The sequence below is a fragment of the Rhinoderma darwinii genome, chromosome 2 (assembly GCF_050947455.1).
Source record: "Rhinoderma darwinii isolate aRhiDar2 chromosome 2, aRhiDar2.hap1, whole genome shotgun sequence".
NCBI classification, from domain to species: domain Eukaryota; kingdom Metazoa; phylum Chordata; class Amphibia; order Anura; family Rhinodermatidae; genus Rhinoderma; species Rhinoderma darwinii.
This window is the reverse complement of record NC_134688.1, coordinates 37,799,506-37,818,036: the sequence shown is the minus strand read 5'-3', so window position 1 is coordinate 37,818,036 and position 18,531 is coordinate 37,799,506. Positions and strand designations below refer to the sequence as shown.

Genomic DNA, 18,531 nt, shown 5'->3' with positions numbered 1-18,531 from the left:
TAAATGGAGCCGTTTTCCATTGCCTCCATGGAAAAACAGCTCCATTTACGTCCGTAATTGACGCAGCGAAAAAGCGCCTCAACATGCCATGACGGCTGAAATTACGGAGCTGTTTTCTCCTGAAAACAGCCCCGTAATTTCAGCCGTAACGGACGCTGCCGTGTGAACATACCCTAAGCTTTTGAAAACCCTACTTGCATGTATTGCACTTTGTACTTTGTGGTGGATGTTGGATTAAAATCTTCATCTAAAAATCGAAAAAGTCATTTCAAGATACTGGATATTTTATAACTTACATTAGTTTTTTCTTGGTTGCATCAAGCTCATCAAACTCCATTTTCTTTTCCTTTATTGACTGGGCGCTTTTCTCCAAAACATCTTCTTTTCCAGTCTCAATAATGTCGTCATTGGGTTTAAACTGATCCCAGCGGGCTTTAAACTTCTCCAGCTCTTGTAGATAAATATTCACCCTTATTTTCACATTTTCTTTCATTATTTCAATCTGAAAGGATAAAAAAAAAAAGCTGCAATGAAGTCCCAATCATTCCAAACTGGATCTGTCAAAAAGTAATTATAAGCATAAGGTACGGTCATTTATTTATTCATGGTTTTTTTCCCTTAATAATTTTATGTTTTCTTTATCGCAGATTCAGCCAGTAATAAATATTACTTTAAAGGGGTTTTCCAGGAATATCCAGACTCAGCCCTATTAGGCCCTGTTCACACAGAGTATTTTGCAGGCAGAAAAATCTGCCTAAAAATGTACCTGGCGGCAGAACACTTGCCGTGTTTTTTTGTCCACGGCCATTGAGCGCCACGGGCAAAAACCGCAGCGAAAAACGCGATCTCTGCCTCCCATTGATGTCAATGAGAGGTCAGAGATGGAAACGCCAGAAGGGCATGTCGCTTATTTTTCCTGCAATCGTTTTTTACCGCTCGCATGAAAAAGATGCCTCCGCCTCCCATTGAAATTAATGGGAGGCGATTTCGGGCGTTTCTTGGCGCGGTTTACGCATCAAAAACAGCGCCAAACGACTCCATGTGAACTAGCTCTTAGAGTGAATGGGGCTGGACTTTGACTAAGCTGCAGTACCAGGCACAGCCACATGTACAAATGTGCGCCAGGCATACTATAGGACATACACTCACGTACCTGCTCTTTCACCATTAGCTGATGACTCTCCATCATTAATTCAAACTTATCCCACTTTGCTCGGAGATTACCGATTGTATCTAAGCCGCCTCCGGCAACAGAGCGCAGCAATCTGTTCTTATCTTCAGCTTCCTTGAATAACGGCAGAATCTGTAAAATCCACAATTTATACAAACAATAAGTGGCTTGGAAAATATTTAGTCAGTTTGAGCAAGATAATTTAGTGTACAATTACACTGTCGCTGGTTTCTCTTTTTAAAAAGCAATATATGATCCATGCTCCATTAACAACAAATAGTTGAACACTGGCTAAATAAGACCTGATTTTTGGCCCATTTCAAATCACCAGGAACAAAATACTGTACATAATATAGTCCAAGGAGAATTTCTTTGTATAGATAAAACGTCGCGTTTCGAGCCCGGACCGGCCTCTTCAACAGGTAAACTACAAATGATACATAGATCCGTTTGTCGATCCAACCCAGAGACAGAGGGATTACAATTCAGCTTCGCCAGGCCACGCAATCAGTATTTTTCACTCCCATTGCCACTGGGTCCTGCTCCGGAAACCCAGGCTGCAACCCACCCCTTCACCCATTGGGGTACAGGAGATAACGCCTTTTTGGATGTTGTGCTCCTAGCACAACTACACCAGCTTAGCATAACTGACCACTAGTCATTTACCTATTTGCCTCTTAACTGGTTCATGCACTATGTGCGCTGTGTTTCTTTTTTTCTTGCATCTCAATAAAGGGCAGAGTAGGAGGAAACTTAAATTACTGCAGCCCTTTACTTCCTCCCTGCTGATGACAGTTTCAGTAGTAGAGAAGATAGATAGATAGATAGATAGATAGATAGATAGATAGATAGATAGATAGATAGATAGATAGATAGATAGGATACTTTTACAAATATTTGTAAAGGCGATGCATGGCGAGGTGCTGGATTTTATACAATTGTGGCAATAGGGCTGAATTATATGTTTAAGAGGTGTGTCCCAATACTTTTGTCCATATTGTGTATGTTCCCAAGTGGTGGGTAACTTGGTTCCTTTGGTATTAAAGTTATCTCCAATCAAAAATCTATTTCAAACAATAACCCTTTGTGTCAGATATTCAGTAAGAGAAATCTCTGGGCAGTGCCAAAGGGGTATGAGATCTATTTAGAGACCCTTTTATCCAAAATTACAGACGAACTTCACACATGTATTTTTGACATCACGGACGATCATTTTGACTTGATTAGCATCAGTTTATTAAAGGTATGGTGGTTTTGGAGGAGTGGCAGTCTTGCTGCAGAGGGACAAGAGGTTACTTGGGGTGGGCTGTTGGAAGGAGCGCAGCGTGACGTATCACCATTAAACAGTTTGGCTTCCATCACGGATTTGCACCCCACCCGACTGCTAATAAATCGAGCACCAATAAAGGATCTTTAGTAATAACCGTATACACCACAAATAAAAATAAACTGCAATATATACTTCTAATGAATCACAACAATGTATATGTCAAGCCACACAACAAATTACCCACACAACAAATTACCCCCACAACAAATTACCCACACGACAAATTACCCCCACAACAAATTACCCCCACAACAAATTACCCCCACAGCAAATTACCCCCACAACAAATTACCCACACAACCTGCACTGCACTTATAGAGTGGAGACACATCAGATACTTGTCCCTTACAGACATTATTATTATTATTATTATTATTCTTATAACGGTCTTATCCGGGTGGTTTCCCTCCAATCCCTTCCCATCTGTTCAGGTTAATCATGAGACGTTCTTGTAGACTCCTCTGTAATACGTGGCAATGGATTAACTAGTGATCCGCTTTCCGTCTCTACATTTCATGCTTCGGTTTCAGAAATCAGTTTTGGGTGAATAACATTATGTCTGGCGTCTTCTATGTGAAATCACTCCCTGAATAAACTGGTTTTTATTCAATTATAAGTTTCCATGTTATTTTTTAAGAATTTAAACTAAGAAAATAATTACATTTATATCCTTGGAAATATTAAAAAGTATTATATTACAAAATCTGAGGATTCAGATATAAGTGCGTCCAACCCCAATAGCCACCCCTCCCCCTCAAAGTTGTGGGGGAAAGAGCATCACCGGTAACCAGATTACAGGGAGCAAAGCAGACATGGTGGTCACCAGTAAATATTGTTCCTTTAAGGGAGTATTCCGACTACAGAAATGTATGGCATATCCATAGGATAGGAGTGGTCACCCCTGACATGGGTTTTTGCCTACGTATACGTCATAAATATCCATGGCTGGAACACCCCTTTAACTAACAGAATAGTGGCTTTGCAGGTTCCTGACTCAACATTAAAACTCCTTGGCCCTTCAGTACCACTGTTCTGTTAGGCCACATGCACATGACCGTGTCCGCAATCAAGGCCCGGCCGGCCACCGACTGCCACCCGCATTTTCGGGCCGTGCTCACGTACAAAGTATGGGAGCACGGCCCGCAAAATGCAAAAGAACGGCCATGTTCCATAATTTTCAGAACATTTCTACGGCACGGACACCCATCCGTAGCGCTACGGAAAGGTGTCTGCGTTCAAAGTGAATGCATCCATTTTTTCAGACCGTAATTGCGGTCCGCAAAAACTGAGGTTTTTTACGGTCGTGTGCATGGGGCCTTGGTTATTTAATATACACTCTGCAAGCAACTAGAAAACTAAAGCAGCTCTCCACGGGAAGATTTCAGAACGGTAGTGTAGAATTCAGACCTTGTTAGGTATAACAAAATTTATATGAAATGGGATACTAAATTTATGGGGTTTGCAGAATACAGACCGACATTTGACCCGTGTAACAGTTATAGAGAATGGCCATGAAGCAAAAAGAATTGATTTGCCTCCTAGAATGGAGAACAGGCCCCTTGTTTTGGGTATTTGTGATGGAAGTGATACCATGTAAGTCAGTCTTCCAATGAAGGTTTTGTTGTTATCTATCATTGCCAAACCATAACCTTACAGGGTACAATATATGGTTTATTCCCAACACTCTACCCCATAGTCGTGGTTTCCATTTTTTGCAATGGGCTAACAAGCCACAAACAGCTGCTTGCAGGTCGGCTCTTTAACTTCAGGCTGTGTATATGATATATACCAGTCTAGTTTATGGATTACCACAGGAGTGACTTGTATGAACACCCAGCTAAGGCTTTGTTCACGCCTGCTTCGGAGGCTCCGTGCAAATCCAGCCGAGATTACCAGAACAATAGTGCAGCTCATACTGACAGAAAGCCGATGAAACCCCTTAAAGTCAATGCATTCCGTTGGCCGCCGGTGGTATCTGTGGTGCAGAGGAACAGTCGCTGCTGGTTTTCCTTTGTTTGGCTCCTCTGACGCAGGTGTAAACATAGACTTACACATACATTATGTTACACTGGATTTCCTTTTTAACAACTAAAGGGGTTTTCCCCATCAGAGACATTTATGACATATCCACACAATATGTCATAAATGTCAGATAGATGCAGGACACACCTCTGGGAACCGCAACTATCTCTGGAATGGGGCTCCCTAAACACCGTTCTACTGCTCTGTGTTGTGGCTGAAGCGTGTGTGATTCCCAACCATGAGCTACGCTGTTTCCGTCACTCTCATAGTAGTGAATGGTAGTAATGGAAGCAGCGTAGCATGTGAGCTACGCTGTTTCCGTAATTCATGGTCGTGAATCACACGCTTCAGCCACAAAACAAAGCAGTAGAATGGGGCTAAGGGGACCCTGTTCTAGAGACTGAGGTGGGATCCTCAGGTATCTGACATATCCTGTGAATAGGTCCTTAATGTCTCTGGTATGAAAACACCTTTAGGCCCCATGCACACGACCGTGCTCGTAATTACGAGCATGGCCAGGCACAGCCGGCCACGGGCAGCAGGCCATTTTTCCGAGCCGTGCTCCCATTATAAAGTATAGTAGCACGTCCCGTAAAATAAAAAAATAGAACATGTTTATCTTTTTCAACGGCACGGGCACCTTCCCATGAGAAAACGGGAAGGTACCCGTGGCCAACAGAAGTATATGAGCCCGTTATTTCAGGGCGTAATTACGACCCGTAATAACGGGTGTTTTTACGGTCGTGTGCATGAGGCCTTAGCCTTCCTCACCTCCCAAACCATGACAACCCTAACATGTGTATTTGAACACTCTAACCTAACCTAGCCTCTGGCTGCTCTATTACTTGCAGAAAAGACACTGATCTCCAAGTAAGTAGCGCCATCATCTGGCACTCATCCACAGCTCCGGGGTGGGTGAGCTTTTTTGTGAGGAGATAGAGGACTGTATCGCATTAGCCATTGGTCATCTAAATGGGGGGAAGAAGCGGCAAAGATCTCTCAGTGACAAATGCAAATCGCACTGGATTATGGAGATCTGCTATTGTCACCGGATGCCTGTATGGACTGTTACTATGCGATGGCCCAAGCGACTGCTGGTGTCTACCTTATTATGCAGAAAGCCAGAGGAAATAGACATCACATGTAAAACTTTGGTTTTTGCCGGAGTTCCCCTTTATAATATTGATTGTACAGTAGAATGTTTGATGTCAAAGGGTTGTGTTCCCCAGTCCAGCATTTGGCCACCACTAATCTTGATAATGTGGCTGTCCCCGAGCGGACCATTAATAGAGAAATGGCAAGAAAGGGGCATTACATACCCACTCATTGGCTGGACATGTGCAGCCACTTCTACACTGATGGTTGTCGCTCCTCATAAACGTCAATGATAAATAAGGACGACATATTTCTAGGTGGAACCAGTTACTTTGGTTACGTATAACAATATAATGTAATAATGATGTAATACATTATCTAAACGTCTCCACTTTTTAGCTCTGTAAAGCAAATGGATTATACAGAAGAAATATATGACCGATTTTTTCAAGTTGCAGGCATTTTGCTTTCTTTAACACCCCTCCCCCATCATACATATCAAGCAATTACAGATGTCTGACACCCATAAGAGTTAATAATGAGAAGTGATCAGCACCTCAGGTTTTCTTCGTTTCAGTTCTCCGTGCTTCATATTGGCTTCTCCAATCTCTTCAACGCTCTGAGGACGGCTGGACAAAACCTCCGTTCCGTCTGACACAAAGGCATCGATCTCTTGCAGGTGAGCTGAGGAGCCATGGACGTGGAATTATTCACAAACAACAAAGAGGTTATATCAATAATAAAATGTGTATAAATATATTACAAGTTTACATCCGGAGGTCACAAAAACGATGCATAATAAAGAAATAGAAGCACATGAGTTACCCTCTTGCCTCAACTAGTTAATAATTCTTCTGGGAAATGCCCATTCTATTCCTCACGACATACAAGCGAAACCTGAACAGTCTTTAGTATATCTTGTATTTTGTGAGTCAGGGACTAAAATATTGATTATCTGTCCTTGGGATAGGTCATCAATGTTTGATTGGTGGGGGCTGTTCCCCCGATAATTATCAAAACAAATTGGTTGCGGCGCTGGCTAGAGTGCAGCAGACCCTTCAGTCTTTAACCCCTTCCCCCTGCTTGCATTCTGGGCCTTAATGACCAAGCCATTTTTTACGTTTTTCCATCGTCACATTCGAAGAGCTATAACTTTTTTTATTTTTGCGTTGACATAGCTGTATAAGGTCTTGTTTTTTGCGGGACAAGTTGTATTTTTTAATAGCACCATTTTGGGGGACATATAATTTGTTGATTAACTTTTATTAACTTTTTTTGGGGGGGGGGTAGAAGAAAACCTGAAATTTCACCCCTTTTTTTTGTGTCCTAAATCTACGCCGTTTACCGTGTGGTATAAATAACACAATAACTTTATTCAGCGGGTTGTTACGATCGCAACGATACCAAATTTGTATAGTTTTTGTATATTTACTACTTTTACACAGTAAAAACGCTTTTTTTTTCAAAATGATTTGATTTTGTGTCTCCATATTTGAAGAGCCATAACTTTTTTTATTGTGCCTCCGATGCAGTTGTGTGAGGGCTTGTTTTTTGTGGGACGACTTTTGGATTTTGGAGTAGATGCGACTTTTTGATCACTTTTTTTTAAGTCAGGATTCACAGAAAACAGCAATTTTTCCATTGTTTTTTATTTTCTCTTTTACGGCGTTTACCGTGCGGGTTAAATAATGTAATAGCTTTATAGTCTGGGTCGTTACGGATGCGGCGATACCAAATATGTGTAACTTTTTTCCTTTATTTTGTTTTTTTTAATAGTAAAGCAGTTTGTAAGGGGAAAAAGTGGGTTTTTAATTTATTTATTTTTATTAACTTTATTCAACTTTTTTTTTTACTAGTCCCACTAGGGGACTTTAATATGCGATCATCCGATCGCTTTTATAATACACTGCAATACTTTTGTATTACAGTGTATTACTGCTTGTCTGTTTAAAACGGACAGGCATGTGCTAGGCCCCCGGCTGCCATCAGAGACACAGACACTCGGCGATCTTATCGCCGGGTGTCAGTGGGATGAGAGGGAGCTCCCTCCCTCTCTCCAAAACCACTCAGATGCTGCGCACGCAGCGGCGCTGAGGGGTTAAACGGGTGAGATCGATACTAATATGAGAGCAGGGAGATCAGGGAGATTTAACGGCTCCCTGCTCTGTTTATTTATCCTGATGCAGCGCCGTGAAACGGCTATTGCATCAGAATTAATCCCGGTAATGACCGCCGTGAAAAGGCTAATCTGCGGTCATTAAGGGGTTAAACCAGGCACAGCACCCAGTCTGTAAATAAGGCAGCTCAGCTGCATTCATTAATTCTGTTGATAGGTGGGGGGCCCAAGGGGCTGGATACCCACTGATTAAACATTGATGGCCTATCCTAAGCATGGGCCCTACCCACAAAGACACAGGTCTACATTTATGGTAAAGGGCAGGTTTTCCATCACTATCCATAAAAATGAATGGGAGATACGGAAACCGTCAAATCATCACAGACGATCTTCACTATATTTGCAATAATTTTTACTCTGAATGTGTTCAAAGGACAGGGAGGTCTAACAGCTTGAATATTTACACGTTATATTTGTCTATTGAAATATAACATAATGATTGAATAAATAATATATAGCAAATGTCATTGGGATATAGGCACAGATGTACTCCTCTAAAAAAAAAGTCAGTAAATGGCCTTTTACACGGGCCAATGATGGGGCAAACGAGCGTTCATATGAACGCTCTCTCACGATCATTGCCCTGTGTAAACATGGCAACGATCAGCCGATGAACAAGCATTTGCCGCTTGTTTACACGGCCAAAAAAATGGTTGCTAGTCGGCAGCAAATCTCCCTGTATAAATAGGGAGACGTGCTGCCGACATGATGGAAATGTATGGAGATGACCGATCGTAGAAATTATCGTTCGTCCCCATAGACAACCGGTCATAGCTCCTTGTGGAAGGCGCAAACAGGCGCCGATCAACAAACTGTCTGGTTGATCGGCGCTCGTTTTCGCAGCCCATATTGGGTCGTGTAAAAGGACCCAAACTCAAGACAGGGAGATGATAATTAAATGTAAATTCTTCTTCAGTTTGTCACTTACCTTGGATAGATTTCTTGAGCGATATTAGCAAAGCATCAAACAGCTTCTGAATGAGATCATCAATAACGGACTTCACCGGACTGCAGTTAATGGTCAGACAGTCAATATTTATAGCACTAGAGAACAATGAGAAGGTTAAGAATCTCGCTGTATTATTTCTGAATACGGGCTTACACTTCATACCCTTTTTCAGATGACTAGTGAGGAAGCACTTTAATATTCCTAACACTGAATTTAATGGCCACATCGAGATATTCCATTTCCCAGCATTCCCTGATTCATCAGCCCCACAACTTTGCTCTGGCAAGTTGCATTATGGAAAGTGTCATCTTTACAACTGCTGCTGTAAAGTAATCTCATGCAGGAAAAACTTACGTGCCGCCCTGCATTATAGGAGCTCCGCTATATTGTTAGGGGTGTGTCTGCCGGAAAACTGTAGACGGTTTCTAAGAACCAGTGGAACTGTGAATGCAGCTCCGGGCTATGCTTCATAACAATCAGCGAAAAATGCCCAAATGTCAAAAATGAGCGAAATTACATAGCCCCAGAACAAAGAACAAATGGGAACATTCGACTGCTACGAAGATCAAAGATGTCGTTACATAATACAAATATGAAGCCCTCCAAGTAATCTCAGAAAAAAAAAAGTTTAAAAAAAAAGGGGATAGAGAAGAGAGAAAGGGGTAAGAGAGCAATGCAGGCTGTAAGGCTCTGTTCACACTGGTGTTATTAGGGTTTCATCAGGCTTCCCGATATTTTGGACAGGGATAGTATAGTCTGCAGCTCTATCCTTGAAGTAAAAAATGACGAAAACCCATTATAAGTTAAATGGGTTGTCTGGGCACTGGGCGGTTTTTCATACTTATGATCTATCCATAGGATAGGTCATCAGTATATGATCGGTGGGGGTCCAACACACGGACTCCGCACCAATCAGCTGTTCAGAGTGCCTTGGGGCATCGGATGTTATGCAGTAGCCGTTGTTGGAAGCACATGGCTCCATACACTACATACAGAACCAATATGTCTATTGAACTAATAAATAAATGATTCAAAGAGTAGAAGAAATATATAAACTTTCTTAGTCCTCACTCAGAGGACGAGATACCCCCCTACAATAATTAGACAGACATCGTACAAAAAAAATAAAAAAATTTAAGTAAAAACAGTCCCAGGAGAATAGGGGTCACACCAGACAGGATTGTGCCACAATCACTATAGAGATTTTAAGTAAACCCATCAAAGGCAGGAATAGCCTAGGACTATCCTCCCTATTGTACCATAGTATACAAAAATGCAATAGACGAAGGTTGCGAAACGCGCGTCGAGGTGCGTCCTCAGGGGAATACGCTTTTTTGCCATCATGTCCACCACAGGTAACTAACCTATTCGGAGGAACGTTATTACTATTGCATTTTTATACTTTTGGCCACTTCACCTTTGTATACTATGGTACAATAGGGAGGATAGTCCTAGGCTATTCCTGCCTTTGATAGGTTTACTTAAAATCTCTATAGAGATTGTGGCACAATCCTGTCTGGTGTGACCCCTATTCTCCTGGGACTGTTTTTACTTACATTTTTTAATTGTTTTTGTACTATGTCTGTATAGTTATTGTATGGGGTATCTCGTCCTCTGAGTGAGGACTAAGAAAGTTTATATATTTCTTATACTCTTTGATTCACTTATTTATTAGTTCATTAGACATATTGGTTCTGTGTATATTATATTTTTGTCTTGTGCTAAAGATAATGCTCTGATAGAGATATATGTATATATATAGGTTATTAATTTCTATACACTACATAGCGGCTGTACTGGGTTAGTGAAACCATGCTTCTATTCACTTGAATAGGAGCAGAGCTGCAGTACTACTGTACGGCCGCTGTACTGTGACCGGAGCAATCTGATTCCGGCACGGACATCCAGTGCATGGAAGCTGTCGGAACAGCTGATCGGTGCAGGGTCCGGGTGATGACTGATGACCTATCTTGTGGATTGGTCATCAGTATGAAAAACCGCCGCGTGCCCAGACAACCCATTTAATAAAGTCCATCAGAATCCAATGGAAACTGGATCCTTCATAGCAGCCATGACTCTGTTATAAATGGAAAGCCGTGCATACGGCCTAACACAGAAACAATGCAAGAGAAGTATTGCAATGTATTTACAATTAAAATGGCTGCAAAATATTGCGCAATTTGCACTAGAATATCTGTGGCTGTAAGCTCCCACCAAATGCTACTTTTAATACTGTACTAATCATCGGCAAGGAAATACCTTGGGAGCCGCTCCACTTCTTTACCCCTGACCTTAAGTGCTTTAAAGTTTTTCTCCCAGTCATGTACATTGTGTAAATATTTCTCAATTAGGGCATCCACATCTACTTGACCAAGGACTACCCATTCCTGAAGAGAAAGAGGAAAGAGTTAATTCATAAACACACTTTCCTGCAAATTGTGCATACGTGGTGGAGAATAAAAGGGAGACTTCTAAATATTAACTTAAAGAGACTCTGTCACCACATTATAAGTGCCCTGTCTCCTACATAAGGAGATCGGCGCTGTAATGTAGGTGACAGTGATGCTTTTTATTTTTAAAAAAACTATCTATTTTCACCACTTTATTAGCGATTTTAGATTTATGCTAATGAGTTTTTTAATGCCCAAGTGGGCGTGTTTTTACTTTAGACCAAGTTGACGTTGTACAGAGGAGTGCATGACGCTGACCAATCAGTGACCAATCAGCATCATACACTTCTCCCCATTCATTTAGGCAGCGCATAGGGCTCCTTTTAGATCGCTATGTGCTGTCTTATACTAACATATTAACGATACTGAAGTGTTTAGACAGTGAATAGACATTCCTTCCAGCCAGGACAGGATGTTTATTCACAATCCCGGTGCTTCACTAACGTTTCTGTGGTACATACAGCAAAGCAAGCGTAATCTCGAGAGATCACGCTGTAAATGACAGGTTACAGGGTCACTGTCTAAACATTTCAGTAACGTTAATGTGTCAGTATAAGACAGCACATAGTGAACAATGCAGTGTTACTGTGCGCTGACTAAATGAATGGGGAGAAGTGTATGACGCTGATTGGTCACTGATTGGTCAGCATCATACACTTCTCTGTACAACGCCCACTTGGTCTAAAGTAAAAAACACGCCCACTTGGGCATTAAGCAGCTCATTAACATAAATCTAAAATCGCTAATAAAGTGGTGAAAATAGATAGTTTTTCTAAATAAAAAGCATTACTGTCACCTACATTATAGCGCCCATCTCCTTATGTAGGGTATAGGGCACTTATAACGTGGTGACAGAGTCTCTTTAAGCGAACAAAATATTGAGGGAAAAACACAAAGTCTTAAGATGGTCCGACACTAATAAGGCTCTGTTCACATCTGCATTGGGGTCCCGTTGTGACGTTCCGTCTGAGCTTTCCGTCAGAACGGGACCCTGAACAGACCCAAACAGAAACAAGAGGTTTCCGTTTCGATCACCATTGATTTCAATGGCGACGGACCCGTTGCCCATGGTTTTCGTTTGTCTCTGTTGTGCACCGTATCCATCGTTTTGGCGGAAGCAATAGCGTAGTCGACTTGACTGAACTAGATTTGAAAAATTGGCGTCCATTTTTCATGAACTGAACGATCATGTTCGACAATGACCAACCGCTGAAATCTGTCTGGGACTTGATCTGACGTGTTGGATGTTTTTGGTCATTGAGACTGTACAGAAATGTTTGTTACAGAAAAGACAACTTTGATGAGTTTGATTATTCTTAAGCAAATTAACTATATTTTCTCTCCTAGTTTTTAGAAATAAAAGTGATAGAAAAACACAACAATAAAAAGAAAAAAAAAAGAAAAATGAAATAACAGTCCCAATACCCACCCTATCACCGTACGTATACATACAATTTCCCCACCGACAAAAATTTTTGCACAGATGTTGATTTCTATCTTTTTGGTGAGAAATCATTACCGTCGACTGTTTTGCCAATTGATGCCGATAAACTACGAATGGTGATCATTCGTCCATTTAAAATCACTAATGTATGAATAGCTTTAAAGTGTACCTATCATTTACCCACCTAACAATAAACCCTAATTCTTGACTCAACGCTGCCGCAATAACTCTTGACCACATCGCAAACCTTGAACCACCAATTTTTAGTACTTTTCCGCCTATCCACAAGCCGCCATGACCGTTCAAAATTTGCGCTGCTGCATGGCCGAGGGAGCGTGATCATACTGCAGCATCTGCCGGTACAATGCGTACAGGAGCCGCTGCCCTCACGACAGATCGCTCAATCACATAGCGAAGATGGTACTTATTAGTTCTAAATGTTTTCTATATGTCATTATTTTCTTTTGGATATAGACAGAGGCTTCTTTGGTGTGTAGATAAGACCGCCTAGACCGGTTGCCTCTAATGACGACATCACCCGCGAGCCGAGGGCAGTGGAAAATTGCGGCTGTACAAGCAGCGATTATTTTGGCTGGAGCATGGGAGCGCGCACACCGCAGAGACCAGCGGAAGAAGTCCATATACACAGAAACGGTTATGTGAAATCCGCATAATGTTCTCTGTACGGGGAGAGTAATTTACTGCTTGCAATGTAAAAATTGGTGATATATTATATAATAACAGATCTGACAGCAATGATCTCAAATTTAAAAAAAAAGTGAAATTTAACCCTTTAAAAAAAAACTTTAACCATTGCAAAATTTTTGTCTAAAATGGTCTAAAACATAAATGGCCGGCAGTTCCGTAAGTGTGCGGATCCATGGACTGTGGTTACTTTACAGCATTAAATAACAGATACAGCCTATTGAAATGCAGAGTGCACCTTAAATCGATCCATGACAGCAGATAACCTTCTGAACAAATCCTCTGCTTTACTGAACACCGTGATGAAGCCATTTGCATTCCTCTCAGGCATCACAGAGAAGATTGGCTCTGCACCCGGCTCGCTCAGTCCCCTGAACTGGTTCGGAATAGAAATGAACCTTTTCATATCCCGGTAATACTTGGCACGGATTTCTTCATAGGGAGGTTTAAACTGTAACCTCCCCTGCCTGTATGAGAGATTATGATGAATAAATAAGGTATGAGGATACTGTATGTCTGCTATAATGCACCTACTACAACACACAAAACGCCTCTTACTTAAATGTCAGATCAATGCTGATTTCAGGGAGATTTTCATTGAGAGCCTCAAGGCTCATCTGATACTGATGTTCAAGAGCCTTGTATAGCTGGTGATCCCAGTGCTGGCGCCAAGCCTTCATGTCACTCGATCGCATTCCCTAAAATCCAAAATAAAAATCTCATGCATCAGCGATCATTTCTGAAATAAATAAAAAATTTTTTGGGCAAGAACTAAAGTATATTTATATGGATACAGTATTAACCCCTTCATGACTAAGGGTCATTGATTGCCCCTGTGTTCATGTCAAATTCTTAATTTCTGATGTGGAATTTTTAAACGATAATATCTTTGGAACCGCTTTGAATATCACAACTATTTTTACTTTGTTTTTTTGCATCTATACACCTATATATCCATCTATATACATAGACTGTAGAGCTCTGTAACAATTAGTCCTCTTCTCTCTCCGTCACCCTGGATAGCTGTGAGGGGAGAGTTAAAGGAACAGTGTCACCACAATTTTTTTTTTAATATGTTAACCCCTTCCCGACATTTGCCGTACATGTACGTCATGGAAAGCATTGACTTCCCGCATCTTGCCGTACATGTACGCCGAATGTTTGGGACCGGCTCAGAAGCTGAGCCGGTGCCATCATCACCGGATCTCAGCTGTATCTTACAGCTGACATCCGGCTGTAACGGCGGGGACCGAAATTAGCTTCGATCCCCGCAATTAACCCCTTAAGTGCAGCGCTCAAACGCGATCGCTGCACTTAAGGTGTTTGCAGCTCATCGGAACCCCAGTAATGAAATTGCCGGGGTTCCGGTGGCTGCAATGGCAACCGGAGGCCTAATACTGGCCTCCCGGTATGCCTAGCACCGAAGCCGGTCAAGATCCGCCCGGCGGCGGAGCCTGATCGGCTTCCGTAGCTGCCGGCAAGATGGCGCCGGGTCAGGAGCTGATCCGGCGTCATCAGCGGTGGAAGTCAGCTGTACTGTACAGCTGACATCCACCTGTAACGGCAGGAACCGGAGCTAGCTCCGATCCCTGCCATTAACCCCTTCGATGCAGCAATCGAAAGCGATTGCTGCATCGTAGCGGTTACTAGCAGATCGCCAGCCCTGACAGGCAATCGGGACTGGCGATTGCTGTTATGGCAACAGGAGACACAATGGTCTCCTGCTCTGCCATTACGGAAGCCGATTTAGGCCCCGCCGGGAGGCGAAGCCTAATCGGCTTGCTGTCAGTGAATGACTGACAGATCTAATACATTGCACTACATAGGTAGTGCAATGTATTAGAAAAAAAAAATATCTGACCGTTGGACCTTCAAGTCCCCTAGTGGGACTTGAGAAAAAGTGTAAAAAAAGTATAAAAAAGTGTAAAAAAAAGTGCAAAAAATAAAAGTTTGAAAACAGTAAAAGTTTCAAGTAATCAAATAAAACACAATCCCCCTTTTACTCTGATCAAGTCCTTTATTATTGAAAAATAATAATAAACCATATGTATTTGGTATCGCCACGACCGTAACGACCGGAGGTATCAAAATATTATATTATTTATTGCACGCGGTGAACAGCGTAAAAAAAACCCGTAAAAAACGTTACCAGAGTTTCTGTTTTTTGGTCACTTTGCCCTACAAATATTAGAATAAAAAGTGATCAAAAAGTCGCACGTATCCAAAAATGGTACCTATAAAAACTATAGCTCGTCCCGCAAAAAACAAGCCCTCATACACCTCCGTCGACAAAAAAATTAAAAAGTTATGGTTCTCACAACTTGGCGACAGAAAAAATACATTCTTTTTACAAAAGTAATTTTATTGTGCAAAAAGTTGTAAAACATGAAAAAGTGCTATAAATTAGGTATCGCCAGAATCGTACTGACCCGCAGAATAATGTGAACATGTAGTTTATAACGCATGCTGAACGCTGTATAAAAAACACCCGAAAAAAGCTGGGCCAGAATTGCGGTTTTTTGTTTACCTGGCCTCCCAAAAAATAGGATAAAAGGTGATCATAAAGTCACATGTACCCCAAAATGGTACCAATAATAACTACAGCTCGTCCCGCAACAAACCAGCCCTCATACCGCTACGTCTATGAAAAAATAAAATTAGTTATGGCTCCAATAAGTCAGGAAATAAAAAAATATGCAGTTGTGCCCGAGGGGAACATTTCTTCTGTTTGAAGAGGCGATTTATCAAGGACCTAAAATTAGGGAACCAGGAAAGGGAGAGCCCAAACATATCTGCTGGAAGAGACGGTGCCCGTATTATACCAGGACAACACTTCCTAGCAAAATTCCCCAAACTACAAAGGCGCGGAGTGTGGACCAAAAGGGGGATAAGAAAGGACGCCATTTATCAGTGCGACACCGGCCTGTGCAGAAAGGATTGCTTCACAGCGTAACACACATCTATGGATTATTTTATTGTTTTTTTTTACCCCATTATTATACCACCTGACTATGCCCCTTATATACTCCGCCCGGCTTACATATGCCCTACATTATAAACGGAAACACCAGTAAGACTCCAAACAAAACTACTACCAAGCAAAATCCACGCTCCAAAAGACAAATAGCATTTCCTCCCATCTGAACCCTACAGCGTGCCCAAACAGCAGTTTCCTTCCACATATATGGCATCGTCATACCCGGGAGAACCCTTTTAGCAATTTTTGGGGTGTGTGTCTCCAGTGGCACAAGCTGGGCACGACATATTTGCCCCTGAATGGCATATCTAGGGAAAAATATAAATTTTTAATTTGCACCATCCACAGCACATTCATTTATGGAAAAGACCTGTGGGGTGAAAATGCTCACTACACCCCTTAATAAATGCCTTGAGGGGTGCAGTTTCCAAATGGGGTCACTTCCCAGGGGTTTATTTTTATTATTTCACATCTGAGCCTCTGCAGTTGTGAACCAATACTTTATAAATCGCCAAATTAGGCCTCAATTTTACATGGTACGCTTTCACTCCTGAGCCTGGTCGACTGTCCAGGCAAGAGATTAGGGCCACATGTAGGGTGTTTCTAAAACCAGGAAACACCGCATAATAATTAGAGAGCTGTCTTGTTATGGTGGCACAAGCCGGGCACCACATATTGTCCACATATCTGTGGAAAAAATCCCATTTTCACTCTGCAACATCGAGTTCACACTAATTTCTACAAAACACCTGCAGGGTTAACATGCTCACTACACCCCTAGGTAAATGCATTGAGGGGTGTGGTTTCCAAAATTGGGTCACTTCTGGGGGGTTTCCACTGTTTTGGGCCCACAGGCGCCCAGAAACCAATCCAGCAACATCTGCACTCCAAATGGCGGTCCTTCCCTTCTGAGCCCTGCCGTGTGCCCAAACAGCCGTTTATGACCACATATGGGGTATTGCCGTACTCGGTAGAAATTGCTTTACAAATGTTGGGTTCTTTTTTTTCCTTTATTTGTTGCGAAAATGAAAAAAATTTGCGCTAAAGCTACGTCTTATTGAAGAAAAAGGATTGTTTTTATTTTCACTGCCCAATTCTAATAAATTCTATGAAACATCTGTGGGGTCAAAATGCTCACTACGCCCCTAGATGAATTCCTCAAGAGGTGTAGTTTCCTAAATGGAGTCCCTTTTTGGGCGTTTTCATTGTTTTTTCCCTTCAGGGGCTTTGCAAATGTGACATGGCCGCCGCAAACCATTCCTGCTCAATGTGATCTCCAAAAGCCAAATAGCGCTCTTTCCCTTCTAAGCCAAGCCGTGTCTCCAAACAGCCGTTTATTACCACATGTGGGGTATTGTTTTACTCGGGAGAAATTGCTTTACAAATTTTGTGGTGCTTTTTCTCCTTCAGTCCTTGTGGAAATGAGAAAAAATAAGCTAAACCTACATTTTCTTTGAAAAAATGTAGATTTTTATTTTCAGGGCCTACTTCCAATAATTTCTGCAAAAAAAACTGTGGGGTCAAATCACTCACTATACCCCTAGATAATTTCCTCAATGGGTGTAGTCTCCAAAATGGGGTCACTTGTGGGGGGTTTCCACTGTTTTGTCTCCTCAGGGACTTCGTAAATGTGACATGGCCTCGGCAAACCATTCCTGCTAAATGTGATCTCCAAAAGCCAAATGGCACTCCATCCCTTCGAAGCCCTGTCGTGTGTCCAAACAGCCGTTTATTACCACATGTGGGGTATCGTTTTACTCGGGAGAAATTGCTTTACAAATTTTACAGTGCTTTTTCTCCTTCAGTCCTTGTGGAAATGAGAAAAAATTAGCTAAACCTACATTTTCTTTTAAAAAATTTAGATTGTCATTTTCAGGGCCTATTTCCAATAATTTATGCAAAAAACCTGTTGGGTCAAAACGCTCACTATACCCCTAGATAATTTCCTCAATGGGTGTAGTTTCCAAAATGGGGTCACTTGTGGGGGGTTTCCACTGCTGTTTTGTCCCCTCAGGAGCTTTGTAAATGTGACATGGCCTCCGCAAACCATTCCTGCTAAACTTGAGCTCCAAAAGCCAAATAGCGCTCTTTCCCTTCTCAGCCACGCCGTGTCTCCAAACAGCCGTTTATTACCACATGTGGGGTATTGTTTTACTCGGGAGAAATTGCTTTACAAATTTTACGGTGCTTTTTCTCCTTTAGTCCTTGTGGA

The 18,531-nt window shown here is 41.9% G+C and overlaps 1 protein-coding gene across 7 annotated transcripts in view; it reads right to left on the bottom strand.

The window, feature by feature from the left end:
* Positions 1 to 18,531, bottom strand: part of DYNC2H1 (dynein cytoplasmic 2 heavy chain 1) — a 372,805-nt gene that overhangs the window by 301,344 nt on the left and 52,930 nt on the right. For all 7 annotated transcript variants that reach the window (XR_012881305.1, XM_075851543.1, XM_075851542.1 and 4 more), the window contains exons 16-22: positions 13,901 to 14,040; positions 13,581 to 13,809; positions 11,003 to 11,130; positions 8,723 to 8,838; positions 6,175 to 6,302; positions 1,154 to 1,303; positions 297 to 502 (exon numbers count right to left, since the gene is read on the bottom strand). Coding sequence is in view for 6 of the 7 variants with exons in the window: in XM_075851543.1 (XP_075707658.1) it covers positions 297 to 502; positions 1,154 to 1,303; positions 6,175 to 6,302; positions 8,723 to 8,838; positions 11,003 to 11,130; positions 13,581 to 13,809; positions 13,901 to 14,040 (1,097 nt within the window). In the remaining variant the exon portion in view is untranslated. The remainder of the gene's footprint in view (positions 1 to 296; positions 503 to 1,153; positions 1,304 to 6,174; positions 6,303 to 8,722; positions 8,839 to 11,002; positions 11,131 to 13,580; positions 13,810 to 13,900; positions 14,041 to 18,531) is intronic.